Source organism: Nerophis ophidion, linkage group LG26, assembly GCF_033978795.1.
Source record: "Nerophis ophidion isolate RoL-2023_Sa linkage group LG26, RoL_Noph_v1.0, whole genome shotgun sequence".
NCBI lineage: Eukaryota > Metazoa > Chordata > Actinopteri > Syngnathiformes > Syngnathidae > Nerophis > Nerophis ophidion.
Window position 1 is genome coordinate 34,541,461 of NC_084636.1, and position 24,857 is coordinate 34,566,317.

The following is a 24,857-nucleotide window of genomic DNA, read 5'->3' on the forward strand; positions in this document are numbered from 1 at the left end:
AGATCCACTACGGACTGGACTCTCACACTATTATGTTAGATCCACTATGGACTGGACTCTCTCCATTATGTTAGATCCACTACGGACTGGACTCTCACACTATTATGTTAGATCCACTATGGACTGGACTCTCTCACTATTATGTTAGATCCACTACGGGCTGGACTCTCTCACTATTATGTTAGATCCACTACGGACTGGACTCTCACACTATTATGTTAGATCCACTATGGACTGGACTCTCTCCATTATGTTAGATCCACTACGGACTGGACTCTCACACTATTATGTTAGATCCACTATGGACTGGACTCTCTCACTATTATGTTAGATCCACTACGGGCTGGACTCTCTCACTATTATGTTAGATCCACTACGGACTGGACTCTCACACTATTATGTTGGATCCACTATGGACTGGACTCTCTCACTATTATGTTAGATCCACTACGGACTGGACTCTCTCACTATTATGTTAGATCCACTATGGACTGGACTCTCACACCATTATGTTGGATCCACTATGGACTGGACTCTCACTATTATGTTAGATCCACTATGGACTGGACTCTCACTATTATTAGATCCACTATGGACTGGACTTTCACACAGTTATGTTAGATCGTCTATGGACTGGACTCTCACTATTATGTTAGATCCACTATGGACTGGACTCTCTCACAATTATGTTAGATCCACTATGGACTGGACTCTCCCACTATTATGTTAGATCCACTATGGACTGGACTCTCACTATTATTAGATCCACTATGGACTGGACTTTCACACAGTTATGTTAGATCGTCTATGGACTGGACTCTCACACTATTATGCTAGATCCACTATGGACTGGACTCTCACAAAATTATGCTAGATCCACTATGGACTGGTCTCTCACTATTATGTTAGATCCACTATGGACTGGACTCTCTCACAATTATGTTAGATCCACTATGGACTGGACTCTCCCACTATTATGCTAGATCCACTATGGACTGGACTCTCACAAAATTATGCTAGATCCACTATGGACTGGACTCTCTCACAATTATGTTAGATCGTCTATGGACTGGACTCTCACACTATTATGCTAGATCCACTATGGACTGGACTCTCACACTATTATGTTAGATCCACTACGGACTGGACTCTCACACTATTATGTTAGATCCACTATGGACTGGACTCTCTCACAATTATGTTAGATCGTCTATGGACTGGACTCTCACACTATTATGCTAGATCCACTATGGACTGGACTCTCACAAAATTATGCTAGATCCACTATGGACTGGTCTCTCACTATTATGTTAGATCCACTATGGACTGGACTCTCTCACAATTATGTTAGATCCACTATGGACTGGACTCTCCCACTATTATGTTAGATCCACTATGGACTGGACTCTCACTATTATGTTAGATCCACTATGGACTGGACTCTCACACTATTATGTTAGATCCACTATGGACTGGACTCTCACACTATTATGTTAGATCCACTATGGACTGGACTCTCACTATTATGTTGGATCCACTATGGACTGGACTCTCTCACTATTATGTTAGATCCACTATGGACTGGACTCTCTCACTATTATGTTAGATCCACTATGGACTGGACTCTCACAATATTATGTTAGATCCACTATGGACTGGACTCTCACAATATTATGTTAGATCCACTATGGACTGGACTCTCACAATATTATGTTAGATCCACTATGGACTGGACTCTCTCACTATTATGTTAGATCCACTATGGACTGGACTCTCACAATATTATGTTAGATCCACTATGGACTGGACTCTCACAATATTATGTTAGATCCACTATGGACTGGACTCTCACTATTATGTTAGATCCACTATGGACTGGACTCTCACACTATTATGTTAGATCCACTATGGACTGGACTCTCACTATTATGTTAGATCCACTATGGACTGGACTCTCACACTATTATGTTAGATCCACTATGGACTGGACTCTCACTATTATGTTCGATCCACTATGGACTGAACTCTCACACTATTATGTTAGATCCACTATGGACTGGACTCTCACTATTATGTTCGATCCACTATGGACTGGACTCTCACTATTATGTTGGATCCACTATGGACTGGACTCTCACACTATTATGTTAGATCCACTATGGACTGGACTCTCACACTATTATGTTCGATCCACTATGGACTGGACTCTCACAATATTATGTTAGATCCACTATGGACTGGACTCTCACACTATTATGTTCGATCCACTATGGACTGGACTCTCACTATTATGTTAGATCCACTATGGACTGGACTCTCACACTATTATGTTCGATCCACTATGGACTGGACTCTCACTATTATGTTAGATCCACTATGGACTGGACTCTCACACTATTATGTTAGATCCACTATGGACTGGACTCTCACACTATTATGTTCGATCCACTATGGACTGGACTCTCACACTATTATGTTCGATCCACTATGGACTGGACTCTCACTATTATGTTAGATCCACTATGGACTGGACTCTCACACTATTATGCTAGATCCACTCGACGTCCATTGCACTGGTCACCAGGGGGGGGGGGGGGGGTCCCACATCTGCGGTCCCCTCCAAGGTTTCTCATTGTCATCCCATTGGGTTGAGTTTTCTCTTGCCCTGATGTGGGATCTGAACCGAGGACGTCGTTGTGGCTTGTGCAGCCCTTTGAGACACTCGTGATTTAGGGCTATATAAGTAAACGATTGATTGATTGATTGATAATATCAAAAGGTTCAGAGAATCTGGAGAAATCACTCCACGTAAGCAGCATGGCCAGAAACCAACATTGAATGACCGTGACCTTTGATGCTTCAGACGGCACTGTATCAAAAACCGACATCAATCTCTAAAGGATATCACCACATGGGCTCAGGAACACGTCAGAAAACCACTGTCAGTAACTACAGTTTGTCGCTACATCTGTACGTACAAGTTAAAGCTCTACTATGCAAAGCGAAAGCCATTTATCAACAACACCCGGGAACGGCGCCGGCTTTGCTGCGCCCGAGATCATCTAAGATGGACTGATGCAAAGTGGAAATGTGTTCTGTGGTCTGACGAGTCCACATTTCAAATTGTTTTTGGAAATATTCAACATTGTGTCAGCCGGACCATCCAGACTGTTATCGACGCAAAGTTGAAAAGCCAGCATGTGTGAAGGTATGGGGGTGCATTAGTGCCCAAGGCACGGGTAACTTACACATCTGTGAAGGCACCATTAATGCTGAAAGGTACATACAGGTTTTGGAACAACATATGTTGCCATCTTTTTCATGGACGCCCCTGCTTATTTCAGCAAGACAATGCCAAGCCACGTGTTACATCAGCGTGGCTTCGTAAAAAAAGAGTGCGGGTACTTTCCAGGCCCGCCTGCAGTCCAGACCTGTCTCACATCGAAAATGTGTGGCACATTATGAAGCGTAAAATACGACAGCGGAGACCCCGGACTGTTGAACGACTGAAGCTGAACATAAAACAAGAATGGGAAAGAATTCCACTTTCAAAGCTTCAACAATTAGTTTCCTCAGTTCCCAAACGTTTATTGAGTGTTGTTAAAAGAATATGTGATGTAACACAGTGGTGAACATGCCCTTTCCCAACTACTTTGGCACATGTTGCAGCCATGAAATTCTAAAGTTAATTATTTGCAAAAATAATGTTTTTCAGTTTGAACATCAAATATGTTGTCTTTGTAGCATATTCAACTGAATATGGCTTGAAAAGGATTTGCAAATCATTGTATTCTGTTTATATTTACATCAACACAATTTCCCAACTCATATGGAAACAGGGTTTGTAGTTATCTTTTATACTTCCCATGGTAGTCGTGTTATATTAGAATAAAGCTTGATCAATATGTTACTTGATTCAAGTGGAAACTTTGACTTTGTTTTGTAGTCTGAGGAACTGTAATACTATTCAATGTAATATCTCAATACTTTGTAGTAATCTTTAATGTAATACCGCAATACTTGGTAATATTATTTAATGTAAATATGTCAGTACTTGGTAATTAATGTCAGCCATTGTCTTACAAGAAGGTTCACTCCTTACTTGATGCTAAACTATCTGTTTAAATACCATGATGCGTTTAATATCAATATTAACTACTATTATCTACTTAAATAAAATAATCAATAATGTATCTAATGACTTTTCTTTTCCTTTAATACAAGAATCCATAACTTGTCTACTTTTACTGATGTGTGTGTGTGTGTGTGTGTGTTGTGGCAATTATTTAACACATCGCTCTGTTTACAGTCAGCTTTAGGGGACCTCTGACGGTATGGGGACAAAAAAATACAGGTCCCCTAAAGGGAAACCTTTTTAAATGATGGTCAGATCCATTCTGAAGATGTCCAAGTGATTTTTAAGCTTTGGCCCATAAAACATGTTTACTGGTTATGAGCCTGATGAGGCAGCCCCCTCATCAGGCTGTAGCTGGTACTGCACTCTCTCTTTTAAATGGTCCTCAGTAGTTAGCTATGTGACATTATTTAAATTTGGTCCCCATGAACCATATTAACTCTTTTTCCCCCAGGGTCCCCAGTAAGATTGATCAGCACATTACTTCATCAATCCAGAGATTTGAAGACGTGTATGAGCTAACTGGGCAGTGGCCATTTTACCTCGTTTTCTTTATGCCTCCACAACCTGTAGAAAGGGTGGTCTCCACAAGTCATGATCAACAACTTGGTCCCCGTTCCAAATGATAACCTGTGTGTGTGTGTGTGTGTGTGAAAGGGTGGTCTCCACAAGTCATGATCAACAACTTGGTCCCCGTTGCTAATAACCTGTGTGTGTGTGTGTGAAAGCGTGGTCCCCACAAGTCATGATCAACAACTTGGTCCCCGTTGCTAATAACCTGTGTGTGTGTGTGTGAAAGCGTGGTCCCCACAAGTCATGATCAACAACTTGGTCCCCGTTGCTAATAACCTGTGTGTGTGTGTGTGTGTGTGTGTGTGTGTGTGTGTGTGTGTGTGTGTGTGTGTGTGTGTGTGTGTGTGTGTGTGTGTGTGTGTGTGTGTGTGTGTGTGTGTGAAAGCGTGGTCCCCACAAGTCATGATCAACAAATTGGTCCCCGTTGCTAATAACCTGTGTGTGTGTGTGTGCAGCCAGAGGAGTTAGTGTACAGACGCTCTGACAGAACAACAGCAGTGGAACTTCAAGACAGGTCTATTCACAACTTAGTCTTAGTCATCCTCTCATCTAAGTGTTATTCATCATGTGAATGTTAATGAGCAGGATCGAGAGGACCCTGAGGGACAAGATCATGTCCTGGCGTCCTCAGCGTCCCACACGCTGGAACCGCCACTGCACCACCGCCCTCAAACACTTCCTCCCCAGCCTGGAGCTGGGCGGGGGCGGGCGTGACGCCGGCGAGTGTCACCGCCACGAACTACAGAGCATGCTGGGAGACAACCGGGTGAGGGGGTTCCCATGGTAACGATACGTGTCTGGAAAGACAAACCCTGACTTAAACGCTGTGTTTTTTGCTTTCATCCGTCCTCCAGATATCAGGCTTCCCGCTGAACATGCCTTTTTCAGAGATGGCTCCCATCGTGGAGGCGGTGTACAGCACGGGCGTGCACACCACCCACTCGCCCAACGTGGAGTTGGCTCTGGCCGTCTACGTGCACCCGTACCCCAACAACGTGCTGTCGGTGTGGGTGTACTTGGCCTCGCTGGCACGCCCCTGATCCACTCAGCCAACTTTGGACACAAACTTTATTGGAAGTGACACAAGTACAGCTGAGGAGATAAAGTGCAGTTCTGGAACCTTCTTTCTGCGTCACTCTCCCGAGCGACAACACGCCCTAAAGCCGCACTGGAGGTTCTGGCAGCCGCTCGCTGTGTCGGCATTTGGACCTGAAAAGTTTTGTAAGCAAAATGAAGACCGCGGCTCTGCATGCGCTATAAAAAGTGCTGACTCAATAAAAGTCTACTTTCTCATGATTGTTACCGTTGATGTTGTCGCAGTAGTAGAAGTGCTCGTCGTTGAGGGCGGGGCACACACTCACCAGGTCCTGAAGCCCCGCCTCCGTGACGAAGAGGCAGCCGGACAGGTTGAGGTGTTCCAGGACAGGAAGTCCTCCTCGCTGGGACAGCGCCCTGGAAGAGGATGAGAGTCAGCAGGAGGAGGAGAAGAAAGGAAGACCTGAGCTGGTTTACCTGAGTCCTGAATCAGAGACTTGGTAACATCCTGACAGGCTGAGGAACTTGAGCTCCCGGCGGCAGGCTTTAGTCCGTCCTGCGGGCGAGCAGGTTCTACTTCCTGCCGCCGCTTTGTTAGTCCTGATGTTGGCGGCGCAGCAGGCGGAGTGGCCGCAAACGTCCAAGGTGGCCAAGTGCAAATAGGAGGCGGTGCTGGGGGCCGTCCCGTGGCCCCGCCTCCTGCTCCGCCTACAACAACACAGGCCGGGGAGGAATAGTCCGCTTGGCCGCGTCCACTCGGCTGAGTCCTCGATGTCGGCCGGCTTGGACGGGTCCAGCAGCCACACCGGCGTGGAGGTGACGCCGCCACTTCCTGCCTTGAAGACGAGGGCCTGGCGCCTGCAAGGCTGTGGCGGCACGGCGCCGTGGAGGAAGTCCTGCTGAGGAGGCCAGGAGACGTCGCCCAGACCCAGGGACAGTTTCTTCAGGGTCTCATCGCTGATTTTCTCGCAGCCTGATAGGTCCACGTGCTCCAGCGAAGAACACGCCCCCAACGATGACCAGCTGCAGCAGGACACGCCCACGAGCACACAGTACTTTGTTTAACATTATTATTACTTTGTGTAACATTGTTACACAAGTAATAGTGTTGTAACATTGTTACAACACTATTATTACTTTATGTAACATTGTTACAACACTATTATTACTTTATGTAACATTGTTACAACACTTATTACTTTATGTAACATTGTTACAACACTTATTACTTTATGTAACATTGTTACAAGACTTATTACTTCATGTAACATTGTTACAACACTTATTACTTCATGTAACATTGTTACAACACTTATTACTTTATGTAACATTGTTACAACACTTATTACTTCATGTAACATTGTTACAACACTTATTACTTTGTGTCACATTGTCACAACACTTATTACTTTGTGTAACATTGTTACACAAGTAATTGTGTTGTAACATTGCTACAACACTATTATTACTTTATGTAACATTGTTACAACACTATTATTACTTTATGTAACATTGTTACAACACTTATTACTTTATGTAACATTGTTACAACACTTATTACTTCATGTAACATTGTTACAACACTTATTACTTTGTGTAACATTGTTACAACACTTATTACTTTGTCACATTGTCACAACACTTATTACTTTGTGTCACATTGTCACAACACTTATTACTTTGTGTCACATTGTTACAACACTTATTACTTTGTGTAACATTGTTACAACACTATTATTACTTTATGTAACATTGTTACAACACTATTATTACTTTATGTAACATTGTTACAACACTATTATTTATGTAACATTGTTACAACACTATTATTACTTTGTCACATTGTTACAACACTTATTACTTTGTGTCACATTGTTACAACACTATTATTACTTTATGTAACATTGTTACAACACTTATTACTTTGTGTAACATTGTTACAACACTTATTACTTTGTGTAACATTGTTACAACACTTATTACTTTGTGTAACATTGTTACAACACTATTATTACTTTATGTAACATTGTTACAACACTTATTACTTTATGTAACATTGTTACAACACTTATTACTTTGTGTCACATTGTTACAACACTATTACTTTATGTAACATTGTTACAACACTTATTACTTTATGTAACATTGTTACAACACTTATTACTTTGTGGCACATTGTTACAACACTATTATTACTTTATGTAACATTGTTACAACACTTATTACTTTATGTAACATTGTTACAACACTTATTACTTTATGTAACATTGTTACAACACTTATTACTTTGTCACATTGTTACAACGCTATTATTACTTTGTGTCACATTGTTATAACGCTATTATTACTTTGTGTCACATTGTTATAACGCTATTATTACTTTGTGTCACATTGTTACAACACTTATTACTTTGTGTCACATTGTTATAACGCTATTATTACTTTGTGTCACATTGTTATAACACTATTATTACTTTGTGTCACGCTGTTACAACACTATTATTACATTGTGTAACGCTGTACAACACTATTACATTGTGTAAAACTGTTACAACACTTTGTGTAACATTGTAATAACACCATTATACAACCCAAGTAGTAAGTAAAGCATATGTGACTTACCTGTCAAAGGTGAGATCAGTAACATCAGTCTGGGTGAGGTCCAGGTGTGACATGTTGGGACAAAGACTCAGGATCTGACGCACCTTCGGAAGATGAATATTAGAATACACGTGTCAGTATGTACTACCATTTGACAGGAGATGGTAGGGACATATATTACCATTTGACAGGAGATGGTAGGGACATATATTACCATTTGACAGGAGATGGTAGGGACATATATTACCATTTTACAGGAGATGGTAAGGACACATATTACCATTTTACAGGAGATGGTAGGGACATATATTACCATTTGACAGGAGATGGTAGGGACATATATTACCATTTGACAGGAGATGGTAGGGACATATATTACCATTTGACAGGAGATGGTAGGGACATATATTACCATTTGACAGGAGATGGTAGGGACATATATTACCATTTGACAGGAGATGGTAGGGACATATATTACCATTTGACAGGAGATGGTAGGGACATATATTACCATTTGACAGGAGATGGTAGGGACACATATTACCATTTGACAGGAGATGGTAGGGACATATATTACCATTTGACAGGAGATGGTAGGGACACATATTACCATTTGACAGGAGATGGTAGGGACACATATTACCATTTGACAGGAGATGGTAGGGACATATATTACCATTTGACAGGAGATGGTAGGGACACATATTACCATTTGACAGGAGATGGTAGGGACATATATTACCATTTGACAGGAGATGGTAGGGACACATATTACCATTTGACAGGAGATGGTAGGGACACATATTACCATTTGACAGGAGATGGTAGGGACACATATTACCATTTGACAGGAGATGGTAGGGACACATATTACCATTTGACAGGAGATGGTAGGGACACATATTACCATTTGACAGGAGATGGTAGGGACACATATTACCATTTGACAGGAGATGGTAGGGACATATATTACCATTTTACAGTAGATGGTAGGGACATATATTACCATTTGACAGGAGATGGTAGGGACATATATTACCATTTGACAGGAGATGGTAGGGACATATATTACCATTTGACAGGAGATGGTAGGGACATATATTACCATTTGACAGGAGATGGTAGGGACACATATTACCATTTGACAGGAGATGGTAGGGACACATATTACCATTTGACAGGAGATGGTAGGGACATATATTACCATTTGACAGGAGATGGTAGGGACATATATTACCATTTGACAGGAGATGGTAGGGACATATATTACCATTTGACAGGAGATGGTAGGGACATATATTACCATTTGACAGGAGATGGTAGGGACATATATTACCATTTGACAGGAGATGGTAGGGACATATATTACCATTTGACAGGAGATGGTAGGGACATATATTACCATTTGACAGGAGATGGTAGGGACATATATTACCATTTGACAGTAGATGGTAGGGACATATATCACCATTTGACAGTAGATGGTAGGGACATATATTACCATTTGACAGTAGATGGTAGGGACACATATCACCATTTGACAGGAGATGGTAGGGACATATATCACCATTTGACAGGAGATGGTAGGGACACATATTACCATTTGACAGGAGATGGTAGGGACATATATTACCATTTGACAGGAGATGGTAGGGACATATATTACCATTTGACAGGAGATGGTAGGGACATATATTACCATTTGACAGGAGATGGTAGGGACATATATTACCATTTGACAGGAGATGGTAGGGACATATATTACCATTTGACAGGAGATGGTAGGGACATATATTACCATTTGACAGGAGATGGTAGGGACATATATTACCATTTGACAGGAGATGGTAGGGACATATATTACCATTTGACAGGAGATGGTGGGGACATATATTACCATTTGACAGGAGATGGTAAGGACACATATTACCATTTGACAGGAGATGGTAGGGACATATATTACCATTTGACAGGAGATGGTAGGGACATATATTACCATTTGACAGGAGATGGTAGGGACATATATTACCATTTTACAGGAGATGGTAGGGACATATATTACCATTTGACAGGAGATGGTAGGGACATATATTACCATTTGACAGGAGATGGTAGGGACATATATTACCATTTGACAGGAGATGGTAGGGACATATATTACCATTTGACAGGAGATGGTAGGGACACATATTACCATTTGACAGGAGATGGTAGGGACACATATTACCATTTGACAGGAGATGGTAGGGACATATATTACCATTTGACAGGAGATGGTAGGGACATATATTACCATTTGACAGGAGATGGTAGGGACATATATTACCATTTGACAGGAGATGGTAGGGACATATATTACCATTTGACAGGAGATGGTAGGGACATATATTACCATTTGACAGGAGATGGTAGGGACATATATTACCATTTGACAGGAGATGGTAGGGACATATATTACCATTTGACAGGAGATGGTAGGGACATATATTACCATTTGACAGTAGATGGTAGGGACATATATCACCATTTGACAGTAGATGGTAGGGACATATATTACCATTTGACAGTAGATGGTAGGGACACATATCACCATTTGACAGGAGATGGTAGGGACATATATTACCATTTGACAGGAGATGGTAGGGACACATATTACCATTTGACAGGAGATGGTAGGGACATATATTACCATTTGACAGGAGATGGTAGGGACATATATTACCATTTGACAGGAGATGGTAGGGACATATATTACCATTTGACAGGAGATGGTAGGGACATATATTACCATTTGACAGGAGATGGTAGGGACATATATTACCATTTGACAGGAGATGGTAGGGACATATATTACCATTTGACAGGAGATGGTAGGGACATATATTACCATTTGACAGGAGATGGTAGGGACATATATTACCATTTGACAGGAGATGGTGGGGACATATATTACCATTTGACAGGAGATGGTAAGGACACATATTACCATTTGACAGGAGATGGTAGGGACATATATTACCATTTGACAGGAGATGGTAGGGACATATATTACCATTTGACAGGAGATGGTAGGGACATATATTACCATTTGACAGGAGATGGTAGGGACATATATTACCATTTGACAGGAGATGGTAGGGACATATATTACCATTTGACAGGAGATGGTAGGGACATATATTACCATTTGACAGGAGATGGTAGGGACATATATTACCACTTGACAGGAGATGGTAGGGACATATATTACCATTTGACAGGAGATGGTAGGGACATATATTACCATTTGACAGGAGATGGTAGGGACATATATTACCATTTTACAGTAGAGGGTGGGGACATATATTACCATTTGACAGGTGATGGTAGGGACATATATTACCATTTGACAGGAGATGGTAGGGACATATATTACCATTTTACAGGAGATGGTAGGGACATATATTACCATTTGACAGGAGATGGTAGGGACATATATTACCATTTTACAGGAGATGGTAGGGACATATATTACCATTTGACAGTAGATGGTAGGGACATATATTACCATTTGACAGGAGATGGTAGGGACATATATTACCATTTTACAGGAGATGGTAGGGACATATATTACCATTTTACAGGAGATGGTAGAAGCATAGGCCAGAACCACAGACTTGACGTATGAACCGACAGCAGGAAGAAGGTTGTTGATGATTCCATTGAGGACTTTCTTCTCACGACAAATGTTGTTGATGGCCAAGTCCTTCATGTCCAGTGACTGGTCTGCTGGAACAAATCAATACTTTGTATTGATAACAATATTTGTATTCCTCATAACAGTAGTCATTTTTGTATTGATCATAACATTGGTGATATTGGTATTGATCCGCTCACCTGACTCATCGATATCAGCGTCTTCGTCCCACTGCTGATACGCACGAACTTCCTTCTCCCGACTCTTCACCCAATCATCACCTGGCTCTTGGTCCAATCCCCCAGGTGGTCCACAATAGTAGTCACCTGTGCACAGAAACATAAATATTAGACTGCATAAGTGCTGGACCCTCCTTTGGCAGCAATAACCTCAACCAAACATGTCCTGCAGTTACAGACCAGACCTGCACATCGGTCAGGATCAGGAGGACTTAAGATGTGACTTTAAGGTTTTACTGCTTACGTATAAAATACTACACGGTCTAGCTCCAGCCTATCTTGCCGATTGTATTGTACCATATGTCCCGGCAAGAAATCTGCGTTCAAAGGACTCCGGCTTATTAGTGATTCCTAGAGCCCAAAAAAAGTCTGCGGGCTATAGAGCGTTTTCCGTTCGGGCTCCAGTACTCTGGAATGCCCTCCCCGTAACAGTTTGAGATGCTACCTCAGTAGAAGCATTTAAGTCTCACCTTAAAACTCATTTGTATACTCTAGCCTTTAAATAGACTCCCTTTTTAGACCAGTTGATCTGCCGTTTCTTTTCTTTTTCTTCTATGTCCCACTCTCCTTTGTGGAAGGGAGTCCGGTCCGATCCAGTGGCCATGTACTGCTCGCCTGTGTATCGGCTGGGGACATCTCTGCGCTGCTGATCAGCCTCCGCTTGGGATGGTTTCCTGCTGGCTCCGCTGTGAACGGGACTCTCGCTGCTGTGTTGGATCCGCTTTGGACTGGACTCTCCCGACTGTGTTGGATCCATTATGGATTGATCTTTCACAGTATCATGTTCTCATATGTTCTCATAGTCATCAGTATCACAGTATCATGTTCTCATAGTCATCATTGTCACCGATGTCCCACTGGGTGTGAGTTTTCCTTGCCCGAGGATGTCGTAGTGGTTTGTGCAGCCCTTTGAGACACTAGTGATTTAGGGCTACATAAGTAAACATTGATTGATTGAAGGACCATAACTGTTTCAGTCTGTCTGGTGGGAATCTCTCGTGAAGTCATGCCGAGGCCTCTCGAAGGGGTTGAGGTCAGGACTCTGACTGGGCTACTGGAGACGGCCTATGTTCTTCTGTTGATGATGCACTTCAATGCTTGGGGTCATCAGCCATCCTTAAGTTGGCCATCAGTTTGGCTGCAAAATGTCTTGATCAAGTTGGGAATTCATTTTGCCATCCTGGCCCCGAGGCAGCCCCAAACCATGATGCCACCTCCACCAAATTTCACAGTTGGGATGAGGTTTTGATGATGTTGTGTTCCGTCCAAACAACTCCATTGTGGTTTCATCTATCCACGGAATATTTGACCAGTAGTGCTGTGGAACATCCAGGTGCTGTTCTGCAGACTTCAAACGTGCAGCAATATTTTTTTGGACAGCAGTGAATTCTCCATTCTTGTTCAGTGTTTTACGTATTGTAGATCGGTCAACAATAATGTCAGCATGTGCCAGAGACTTCTGTAGCTCTTTAGCCGACACTCTAGCATTCTTCTTGGACTGACTGAGCATTCCGGGCTGTGACGACCTCACTCACATGACTCTTAGAGACGTCACAAGCTTATGGGTTACATACTTCTTCCATACCTACACTGTGAATGTTTACATGTGTTCAAAACAAACATAAAACATCAAATGTTATGTGCAGTTTTAGTTTAGGCGGACTGTGTTTGTCTAATGAAGATCAGAACTTATTTTATGACAAAATTATGCAGAAATCAAAGTTACCCCAAAGGCTTATATATATATATATATATATATATATATATATATATATATATATATATATATATATATATATATATATATATATATATATATATATATATATATATATATATATATATATATATATATATATATATATATATATATATCTATATATGTGTGTGTGTTTATATTTTGTATTTGTGGTTGCCGATACTATAAAAAACACAAAAAAAATTTGGGACAATTTGAGGTGAAATGGATTCAGGAACTGTTTAGCAAAACAAAACAAAAATCAAGCAGTGTGACTGTGAAATAATAAAATAGTGGATAAAAAAGTGGATATTAAACAGTGCAGGTGAAGTTTCGTGTATGGTTGGTACTTATCGTGGGGGAATTGTATGTACATGAATTATAAAACAAGTAGACAATGAATGTTTTGTGTGAGGAATGATGTACACATGAATTATGATACAAACCAACCAGTAAATGTTATTTCTTGTAAGGAATGATGTATACATGAATTATGACACAAAACAAGTAAATAATGTTATTTCTTATAAGGAATTATGTATGCATAAATTATGATACAAACAAGTTAACAACAATTAATGTTATTTCTTGTAAGGAATGATGTATACATGAATTATGATACAAACAAACAAGTAAATTAATGTTATTTCTTGTAAGGAATGATGTGTACATGATTTATGATACAATCAAGTAAACAACAATTAATGTTTCTTGTGAGAAATGATGTATGCATGAATTATGATACAAACAAGTAAATAACTGTTATTTCTTGTAAGGAATAATGTATGCATGAATTATGACACAAACAGGTAAACAAAAAATTGTGTTATTTCTTGTAAGGAATGATGTATGCATGATTTATGATACAAACAAGTAAACAACAATTAATGTTATTTCTTGTAAGGAATGATGTATACATGATTTATGAGAAAAGAAAAAAAAAATTAATGTTATTTCTTGTAAGGAATGATGTGTACATGCTTTATGATACAATCAAGTAAACAACAATTAATGTTTCTTTTGAGGAATGATGTATACATGACTTATGATACAAATAAGTAAATAATTGTTATTTCTTGTAAGGAATGATGTATGCATGAATTATGATACAAACAAGTAAACAACAATTAATGTTATTTCTTGTAAGGAATGATGTATGCATGAATTATGATACAAACAAGTAAACAACAATTAATGTTATTTCTTGTATGGTTTATGCATGAATTATGACACAAACAGGTAAACAAAAATTAATGTTTTTTCTTGTAAGGAATGATGTATACATGATTTATGATACAAACAAGTGAACAACAATTAATGTTATTTCTTGTAAGGAATGATGTATACATGATTTATGATAAAAGAAAAAAAAATTAATGTTATTTCTTGAAAGGAATGATGTGTACATGAATTATGATACAAACAAACAAGTAAATTAATGTTATTTCTTGTAAGGAATGATGTATGCATGAATTATGACACAAACAGGTAAACAAAAAATTGTGTTATTTCTTGTAAGGAATGATGTATGCATGATTTATGATACAAACAAGTAAACAACAATTAATGTTATTTCTTGTAAGGAATGATGTATACATGATTTATGAGAAAAGAAAAAAAAAATTAATGTTATTTCTTGTAAGGAATGATGTGTACATGCTTTATGATACAATCAAGTAAACAACAATTAATGTTTCTTTTGAGGAATGATGTATACATGACTTATGATACAAATAAGTAAATAATTGTTATTTCTTGTAAGGAATGATGTATGCATGAATTATGATACAAACAAGTAAACAACAATTAATGTTATTTCTTGTAAGGAATTATGTATGCATGAATTATGATACAAACAAGTAAACAACAATTAATGTTATTTCTTGTATGGTTTATGCATGAATTATGACACAAACAGGTAAACAAAAATTAATGGTTTTTCTTGTAAGGAATGATGTATACATGATTTATGATACAAACAAGTGAACAACAATTAATGTTATTTCTTGTAAGGAATGATGTATACATGATTTATGATAAAAGAAAAAAAAATTAATGTTATTTCTTGAAAGGAATGATGTGTACATGAATTATGATACAAACAAACAAGTAAATTAATGTTATTTCTTGTAAGGAATGATGTGTACATGATTTATGATACAATCAAGTAAACAACAATTAATGTTGTTTCTTGTGAGGAATGATGTATACATGAATTATGATACAAACAAGTAAATAACTTTTTTCTTGTAAGGAATGATGTATGCATGAATTATGACACAAACAGGTAAACAAAAATTAATGTTATTTCTTGTAAGGAATGATGTATACATGATTTATGATAAAAGAAAAAAAAAGTATTGTTATTTCTTGTAAGGAATGATGTGTACATGAATTATGATACAAACAAGTAAACAACAATTAATGTTATTTCTTGTAAGGAATGATGTATACATGAATTACGATGCAAACATACAAGTAAACAACAATTAATGTTATTTCTTGTGAGGAATGATGTATACAAGAATTATGATACAAACAAGTAAATAACGTTATTTCTTGTAAGGAATGATGTGTACATGATTTATGACACAAACAATTAAACAATAATTAATGTTATTTCTTGTAGGGAATGATGTATACATGAATTATGACACAAACAACAATTAACATTATTTCTTGTAAGGAATGATGTATACATGAATTATGACACAAACAAACAACAATTAACATTATTTCTTGTAAGGAATGATGTATACATGAATTATGACACAAACAATTAAACAAGCATTAATGTTATTTCTTTTGACTTAGTTTCCAGGAAGTAAGCAGTAGTTTACCTCGAGCCCAGCGTACAGGGTACAGGTGGCGCCACAGAGAGCCGGTCTTGGCCAGTCCAGACCAGGAGAGGCAGACTTGGCTGCAGCGACAAAGGTCTTGGGGACTCAAAGATTGAAAGATCCTGAGCAGGACTTCGGCAGGCAGCTGAGCGATGTTGACCGAGGACTTCTCTTCTACCTCCACTGGCAAAGGAGGAACATGAATATGAGAATATGGACCTCATGAAGACTCCACTTGAGGTACATCTAATCTTATCCCACACCTGCATTTAATAACTCATCAGTAACACAACTAAATAGTCAGAATAATAATTATATATTACTAATATTAACTAAATATTACTTATAACTAAATAGTCCCAATAAACACTAAATATTACTGATAACTAAATACTCCTAATAATGACTAAATATTACTATTAACTATATAGTGCTAATTATAACTATATACAAGTATTAACTAACTATGACTAACAACTAAATAGTCCTAATAAAGACTAAATATTACTTAACTAAATAGTCCTAATCCATCCATCCATCTTCTTCCGCTTATCCGAGGTCGGGTCGCGGGGGCAACAGCCTAAGCAGGGAAACCCAGACTTCCCTCTCCCCAGCCACTTCGTCTAGCTCTTCCCGGGGGATCCCGAGGCGTTCCCAGGCCAGCCGGGAGACATAGTCTTCCCAACGTGTCCTGGGTCTTCCCCGTGGCCTCTTACCGGTTGGATGTGCCCTAAACACCTCCCTAGGGAGGCGTTAGGGTGGCATCCTGACCAGATGCCCGAACCACCTCATCTGGCTCCTCTCGATGTGGAGGAGCAGCGGCTTTACTTTGAGTTCCTCCCGGATGGCAGAGCTTCTCACCCTATCTCTAAGGGAGAGACCTGGAAACTCATTTGGGCCGCTTGTACCCGTGATCTTATCCTTTCGGTCATGACCCAAAGCTCATGACCATAGGTGAGGATGGGACCGTAGATCGACCGGTAAATTGAGAGCTTTGCCTTCCGGCTCAGCTCCTTCTTCACCACAACGGATCGGTACAACGTCCGCATTACTGAAGACGCCGCACCGATCCGCCTGTCGATCTCACGATCCACTCTTCCCCCACTCGTCAACAAGACTCCTAGGTACTTGAACTCCTCCACTTGGGGCAGGGTCTCCTCCCCAACCCGGAGATGGCATTCCATCCACCCTTTTCCGGGCGAGAACCATGGACTCGGACTTGGAGGTGCTGATTCTCAATCCGGTCCCTTCACACTCTGCTGCGAACCGATCCAGCGAGAGCGGAAGATCCCGGTCAGATGAAGCCATCAGGACCACATCATCTGCAAAAAGCAGAGACCTAATCCTGCGGTCACCAAACCGCAGGATTAAATAATCCTAATAAGGACTAAATATGACTAATAGTAACTAAATAGTCCTAATAATGACCAAATATGGGCTTCACGGTGGCAGAGGGGTTAGTGCGTCTGCCTCACAATACGAAGGTCCTGCAGTCCTGGGTTCAAATCCAGGCTCGGGATCTTTCTGTGTGGAGTTTGCATGTTCTCCCCGTGAGTGCGTGGGTTCCCTGGCTTCCTCCCACTTCCAAAGACATGCACCTGGGGATAGGTTGATTGGCAACACTAAATTGGCCCTAGTGTGTGAATGTGAGTGTGAATGTTGTCTGTCTATCTGTGTTGGCCCTGCGATGAGGTGGCGACTTGTCCAGGGTGTACCCCGCCTTCCGCCCGATTGTAGCTGAGATAGGCGCCAGCGCCCCCCGCGGCCCCAAAAGGGAATAAGCGGTAGAAAATGGATGGATGACTAAATATTAGGAATACTGACTAAATATTACTAATAACTAAATAGTCCTAATAATGACTAAATATTACAAATAGTCCTAATAATGTCTATATAGATCCAATAAGTAAATATGAAGGTGACTAATGTGTTCCCATGGTGAGCATGTTTGAAGAACTTCTACAGCTCCTCATGACTCCACATATTAACCTAAGTCAATATTACTTATAATAAGTAAATATGGATAGTTCTGACCATAGAGAGTCTTCTCATGGTGAGCATGTTTGAAGCTCCTTACGACTCCACATAATAATGTAAGTAAATATGACTAATATGGAGATTAATAGTTCTGACCATAGAGTGTCTTCTCATGGTGAGCATGTTTGAAGACCTTCTGCAGCTCCTCATGACTCCACATAATAATGTAAGTAAATATGACTAATATGGAGATGAATGGTTCTGACCATAGAGTGTCTTCTCGTGGTGAGCATATTTGAAGACCTTCTGCAGCTCCTCGTGACTCCACAGACTGAAGCCCTTCAGCACGTCGTGGCTGCAGTGCTGCGCCATCACCTGCTTCTTGATGTTCTTCAGCTCCTCGTAGGTGAAGTACTGCATGAGCATGGGCTGGAACACCTGCAACACACCTCCTTACTTCTCAGACACACGCATCCACCTTACTTTCGTGCAGCTTCTACCTCCTCCTCTTCCTTCATGTGGGGCAGGAAGTCCTGCGTGAAGGCTTCCAGTCGCTCCCTCAGCTGCCGGGCGTAGTTCAGCTGCTCGTATTCACTCTGAAGGACACAACTCTTTCATTTTTACTTTCAATTTCTCAATCCCCAGTGTCTCAATTACTAATAGTGTGTACATAGTAGGACGTGTGTGATAAGTATTTGATTGAGTACTAAAGAGCATTACCGTGATGGCGCTGCAATGATCCACATGTCGGAAAATGCATGTTGAGATACATTAACAATATATCCGCTATTTTTAAAAACGCCTGTTGGCTCCAAATCAGTGTTTAAGTCATCCAGCAGCTATTAAATGTAAATGCTGCAAAGACAATATTTACAATATTTGTATTTCTAACAGTACTAATATGTTAACAGGCAAATAAAGAATTGTCCTTCATTATCACAGCCATTTATGCATAACTGTGCCAGTTTGCACATCCTAACTTGCTAAATATACACACAAAAACAATGAACGCTTTTACGTTTCATATTTCATATTTCCCACTGCAGACGTTTAATAACATTTACATCTCGTACCGGACTGTCTTATTGTGGCAGTCCGCATTGCTGGCAGTAAGTCGGCCACATTTCCAGTGAGGGTTGGACTCCGCCAAGGCTGTCCTTTGACACCGATTCTGTTCATAACTTTCATGGACAGAATTTCTAGGCGCAGTCAAGGCGTTGAGGGGATCCGGTTTGGTGGCCACGGCATTAGATTTTTTTTAGAAAAGTATGGAAAAGTACCAAAATATTGGTATGGGGACAACACTAATAGCAAGTATTCATTATTTAAGATTTACAGACCTCCAGTTTGTTATGGAGGAAAAAAAAACAAGACCTTTCCCACACATCTATAGAGGGATGCTCATGTTGTGTCCAAAAGAACGAGACCTTCTGACTGTGCTCTCCTGCATCACGCGTGAACATGAGCTCACCTTGACGCTGTGCAGCCCCTTCTCGAAGAGCAGCAGCATGTCCGACAACTGGTTGTCGGAGTGCACGTCGTGCACGGTGCAGCAGCGCTGCTGCAGCCGCCCCATGATGCACTCGTTCTCGATCTGCTCGTGCATCTTGAACTCCTTGAAGGTGGCCAGCAGCGACGTGAGGAAGGAGCGGAAGTCCTTGTTGTTGGAGAAGTTGGTCTTGGACAGCTGCGAGAGACATGGGGAAATGTTTTTATCACTAAACCCAAAAGCGGTGACGTTGTCAGGTTGTGTAAATGGTAAATAAAAGAGAATACAATGATTTGGAAATCCTTTTCAATTTATATTCAATTGAATAGACTGCAAAGAGAGGATATTTCACGTTCGAACTGGTAAAGTTGGTTATATTTTGCAAATATTAGCTCATTTGGAATTTGGATGCCTGCAACATGTTTCAAAAAAGCTGGCACAAGTGGCAAAATAGAGTGAGAACGTTGAGGAATGCTCATCAAAGACTTATTTGGAACATCCCACAAGTGAACGGGCTAATTGGGAACAGGTGGGTTGCCATGATTGGGTATAAAAGCAGTTTCCGTGAAATGCTCGGTCATTCACAAACAAGGACGGGGCGAGGGTCACCGCTTTGTCAACAAAAGCCTGAGCAAATTGTTTAAGAACAACATTTCTCAACCAGCTATTGCAAGGAATTTAGGGAATTCACCATCTACACTCCGTGATATCATCAAAAGGTTCAAAGAATCTGGAGATATCACTGCACGTAAGCCATGATAGTACGAACCTTGGATCCCTCAGGCGGTACTGGATCAAAAAGCGACCTCAGTGTGTAAAGGATATCACCACGTGGGCTCAGGAACACTTCAGAAAACCACTGTCAGTAACTACAGTTGGTCGCTACATCTGTACGTGCAAGTTCAATCAATCAATCAATCAATGTTTATTTATATAGCCCCAAATCACAAATGTCTCAAAGGACTGCACAAATCATTACGACTACAACATCCTCGGAAGAACCCACAAAAGGGCAAGGAAAACTCACACCCAGTGGGCAGGGAGAATTCACATTCAGTGGGACGCCAGCGACAATGCTGACTATGAGAAACCTTGGAGAGGACCTCAGATGTGGGCAACCCCCCCCCTCTAGGGGACCGAAAGCAATGGATGTCGAGCGGGTCTAACATGATACTGTGAAAGTTCAATCCATAGTGGCTCCAAGACAGCAGTGAAAGTCCCGTCCACAGGAAACCATCTCAAGCGGATCAGCAGCGTAGAGATGTCCCCAACCGATACAGGCGAGCGGTCCATCCTGGGTCCCGATGAGCGGTCCATCCTGGGTCTCGACTCTGTTAAAACTCTACTATGCAAAGCCAAAGCCACTTATCAACAACACCCAGAAACACTTCGTTGGGTCCGAGCTTATCAAGGATGGACTGATGCAAAGTGGAAAAATGTTCTCTGGTCTGACAAGTCCACATTTCAAATTGTTTTTGGAAACAGTGGACGTCGTGTCCTCTGGACCAAAGAGGAAAGGAACCATCCAGACTGTTGAAAAGCCAGCATGTGTGATGGTATGGGGGTGTATTAGTGCCCAAGGCATGGGTAACTTACACATCTGTGAAGGCACCATTAATGCTGAAAGGTACGTACATGTTTTGGAACAACATATGTTGCCATCCAAGCAACGTTATCATGGACGCCCCTGCTTTTTTCAGCATGACAACGCCAAGCCACGTGTTAAAACAGCGTAGCTTCATAGTAAAAGAGTGTGGGTACTTGACTGGCTGTCAGGAATTTGGGAAGGCTATTCTTAAACCTTCATTCTAGCCTGATTTAGCCATTCCTTTACCACTTTTGACGTGTGTTTCGGGTCGTTGTCCTGTTGGAACACCAAACTGCGCCCAAGACCCAACCTCCGGGCTGATGATTTTAGGTTGTCCTGAAGAATTTGGAGGTAAAGCCCGATTGGTACCGAGCCGCAGAAGAATTTTTTATAAAAAAATAAAATAAATAAAAAATTAAAATTGTTTTTTGGAAACGGTGAACGTCGTGTCCTCCTGACCAAAGAGGAAAAGAACCATCAGGACGGTTCTAGGTGCAAAGTTGAAAAGCCAGCATGTGTGATGGTATGGGGGTGCATTAGTGCCCAAGGCATGGGTAACTTACACATCTGTGTGAGGCAATATTAATGCTGAAAGGAACATACAGGTTTTGGAGCAACATATGTTGTCATCCAAGCAACGTTATCATGGACGCCCTTGCTTAGTCACTTGTTACAACAGCGTGGCTTCGTAAAAAAAAAAAGAGTGCGGGTACTTTGCAACTCAGACCTGTCTCCCATTGAAAATGTGTGGCGCTTTATGAAGCCTAAAATACCACAACTGAGACTCCGGACTGTTGAACAACTTAAGTTGTACATAAAACCCGAGGGTTTTATATGTCCGTTGTGTCCTGAGCAAGACACTTCACCCTTGCTCCTGATGGGTGCTGGTTGGCGCCTTGCATGGCAGCTCCCTCCATCAGTGTGTGAATTTGTGTGTGAATGGGTAAATTTGGAAGTAGTGTCAAAGCGCTTTGAGTACTTTGAAGGTAGAAAAGCGCTATACAAGTACAACCCATTTATTTATTTATTTATAAAACAAGAATGGGAAAGAATTCCACCTGAAAAGCTTCAACAATTAGTTTCCTCAGTTCCCAAACGTTTATTGAGTGCTTTTAAAAGAAAAGGTGATGTAACACAGTGGTGAACATGCCCTTTCCCAACTACTTTGGCACGTGTTGCAGCCATGTAATTCTAAGTTAATTATTATTTTCAAAAAAGTGTATCAGTTTGAACATCAAATATCTTGTCTTTGTAGCATATTCAACTGAATATGGGTTGAAAATGATTTGCAAATCATTGTATTCCGTTTATATTTACATCTAACACAATTTCCCAACTCATATGGAAACGAGATTTGTAACACATAATAATGATCGCATGGAATACATAAGGACGCAGCATCCACGTCGGTAGGAAGAATAAAAGAAGATTAAGATGAGTGAAAGTGAAAACTAAACAACATTTAGAGCATCAAAGCACGTTGCATAAGTAGCTAGCTAGCAGTCGCGCTAGCACGCCCCCTTGCTTGGACGCCTCCATGCAAACATGTAGATTATACTCATTAATATACACTTGGACTGTATTCATTCAAATAATGCAAATAAGGACAATTAAATACAAAAGAGAAATAAATAAGTCACCCAGTTTAACATTATTTTGCTACTAGCATGCGGTGCTACAATGCTAAACACTACTTTGCTAGCTAGCTGCGTCGCGTTTTGCCCCAAAAATCTGAAGTTACGATGAAAGTTGAAAGGAAAAACCCTTCACCTTGTCCGAGTACATGCCCACCAGCTGCTTCATCCGCCAGTGCGGCCCGGTGAAAACGTCCACTTCGTCCGGGAAGGGAGACATGTTCGCGCCGGAGCTTAGCAACGAGCTAATCGATGCGTCAGCTCTGCTCGCAAACAAGAGGGCGTGGCTTTAGTCCTCCCACGTGACCGCAGTGTGAGGCCTGATATGGCCACTAGAGGGCGACACGTGTGTGAGGATAATTACGTTTACTATGACACAATAGTTTGAGATGTTTTGATTGATTGATTGAAACTTTTATTAGTACACTGCGCAGTACAATAATCCATCTATCCACCTTCTTCCGCTTATCCGAGGTCGGTTCGCGGGGGCAGCAGCCTAAGCAGGGAAGTACAGACTTCCCTCTCCCCAGCCACTTTGTCCATCTCCTCCCGGTAGATCCCGAGGCATTCCCAGGCCTGCCGGGAGACATAGGAGGTGTTTAGGGCACGTTCGACCGGCAGGAGGCTACGGGGAAGACCCAGGACACGTTGGGAATGCCTCGGGATCCCCGGGGAGGAGCTGGACGAAGTGGCTGGGGGGAGGGAAGTCTGAGCTTCTCTGCTTAGGCTGCTGCCCCCGCTACCTGACTTTGGATAAGTGGAAGAAAATAGATGGATGGATGTAAACTCTGTCATACATATTGTATTTATAATAATTAATTATATAAATTCAGCATATATCCCCCTTTGGGGTCACTGGTGCCTATTTCAGCTACAATCGGGTGGAAGGCAGTGTTCACCCTGGACAAGTCGCCACCTCATCCCAGGGCCAAAACAGATAAACAGATAACATTCACACACTAAGGACCATTTAGTGTTGCCAGTCAACCTATCCCCAGGTGCATGTCTTTGGAGGTGGGGGGAAGCCGGAGTACCTGGAGGGAACCCACGCAGTCACGGGGCAAACATGCAAACTCCACACAGAAAGATCCCGAGCCCGGGTTTGAACCCAGGACTACTCAGGACCTTCGTATTGTGAGGCAGACGCACTAACCCCTATACCACCGTGAAGCCCTATAGGCCTATATATAAATATATATATATATAGGCCTATATATATATATATATATATATATATATATATATATATATTACATGAATAATATAAATAAAGCATGATTGATTGATTGATTGACTGATTGACTGATTGACTGATTGATTGGTTGATTGACA

At 40.9% G+C, this 24,857-nt stretch overlaps 2 protein-coding genes across 8 annotated transcripts in view; one reads left to right on the forward strand and one right to left on the reverse strand.

The window, feature by feature from the left end:
• Positions 1-6,004, forward strand: part of cc2d2a (coiled-coil and C2 domain containing 2A) — a 97,594-nt gene extending 91,590 nt beyond the window's left edge. For all 5 annotated transcript variants that reach the window (XM_061888219.1, XM_061888222.1, XM_061888224.1 and 2 more), the window contains 3 exons: positions 5,164-5,222; positions 5,294-5,474; positions 5,563-6,004. In XM_061888219.1, coding sequence (XP_061744203.1) covers positions 5,164-5,222; positions 5,294-5,474; positions 5,563-5,748 — 426 coding nt within the window. In that variant the 3' untranslated portion in view covers positions 5,749-6,004. The remainder of the gene's footprint in view (positions 1-5,163; positions 5,223-5,293; positions 5,475-5,562) is intronic.
• Positions 5,763-23,828, reverse strand: fbxl5 (F-box and leucine-rich repeat protein 5). 3 transcript variants are annotated; one of them, XM_061888226.1, is made up of 12 exons: positions 23,662-23,828; positions 20,286-20,501; positions 19,315-19,410; positions 19,118-19,252; positions 18,971-19,007; positions 16,838-17,020; positions 12,221-12,346; positions 11,958-12,112; positions 8,366-8,448; positions 6,221-6,766; positions 6,012-6,160; positions 5,763-5,917 (listed from the first exon to the last, which is right to left on the reverse strand). In XM_061888226.1, exons 1-12 carry the CDS (start codon positions 23,743-23,745, stop codon positions 5,841-5,843), a joined length of 1,887 nt encoding a protein of 628 aa, XP_061744210.1. In that variant the 5' UTR covers positions 23,746-23,828; the 3' UTR covers positions 5,763-5,840. The 3 variants fall into 3 exon arrangements, with proteins under 3 accessions (XP_061744210.1, XP_061744211.1, XP_061744209.1); XM_061888227.1 differs by lacking the exon at positions 18,971-19,007 and having other exon boundaries at positions 11,958-12,109; positions 19,081-19,252; XM_061888225.1 differs by lacking the exon at positions 18,971-19,007 and having other exon boundaries at positions 19,081-19,252.
• Positions 23,829-24,857: the final 1,029 nt, after the last annotated feature.

Bases quoted from the DNA above. Each gene is read 5' to 3' on its own strand.
- fbxl5 (XM_061888226.1), bottom strand. From the start codon at position 23,745: ATGTCTCCCTTCCCGGACGAAGTGGACGTTTTCACCGGGCCGCACTGG. The intron at 19,411-20,285 runs GTGAGCTCATGT...TGTGTCCTTCAG, and splicing joins AGGGGCTGCACAGCGTCAAG to AGTGAATACGAGCAGCTGAA. The intron at 12,347-16,837 runs GTAAACTACTGC...TTCTGTGCACAG, and splicing joins CCCTGTACGCTGGGCTCGAG to GTGACTACTATTGTGGACCA.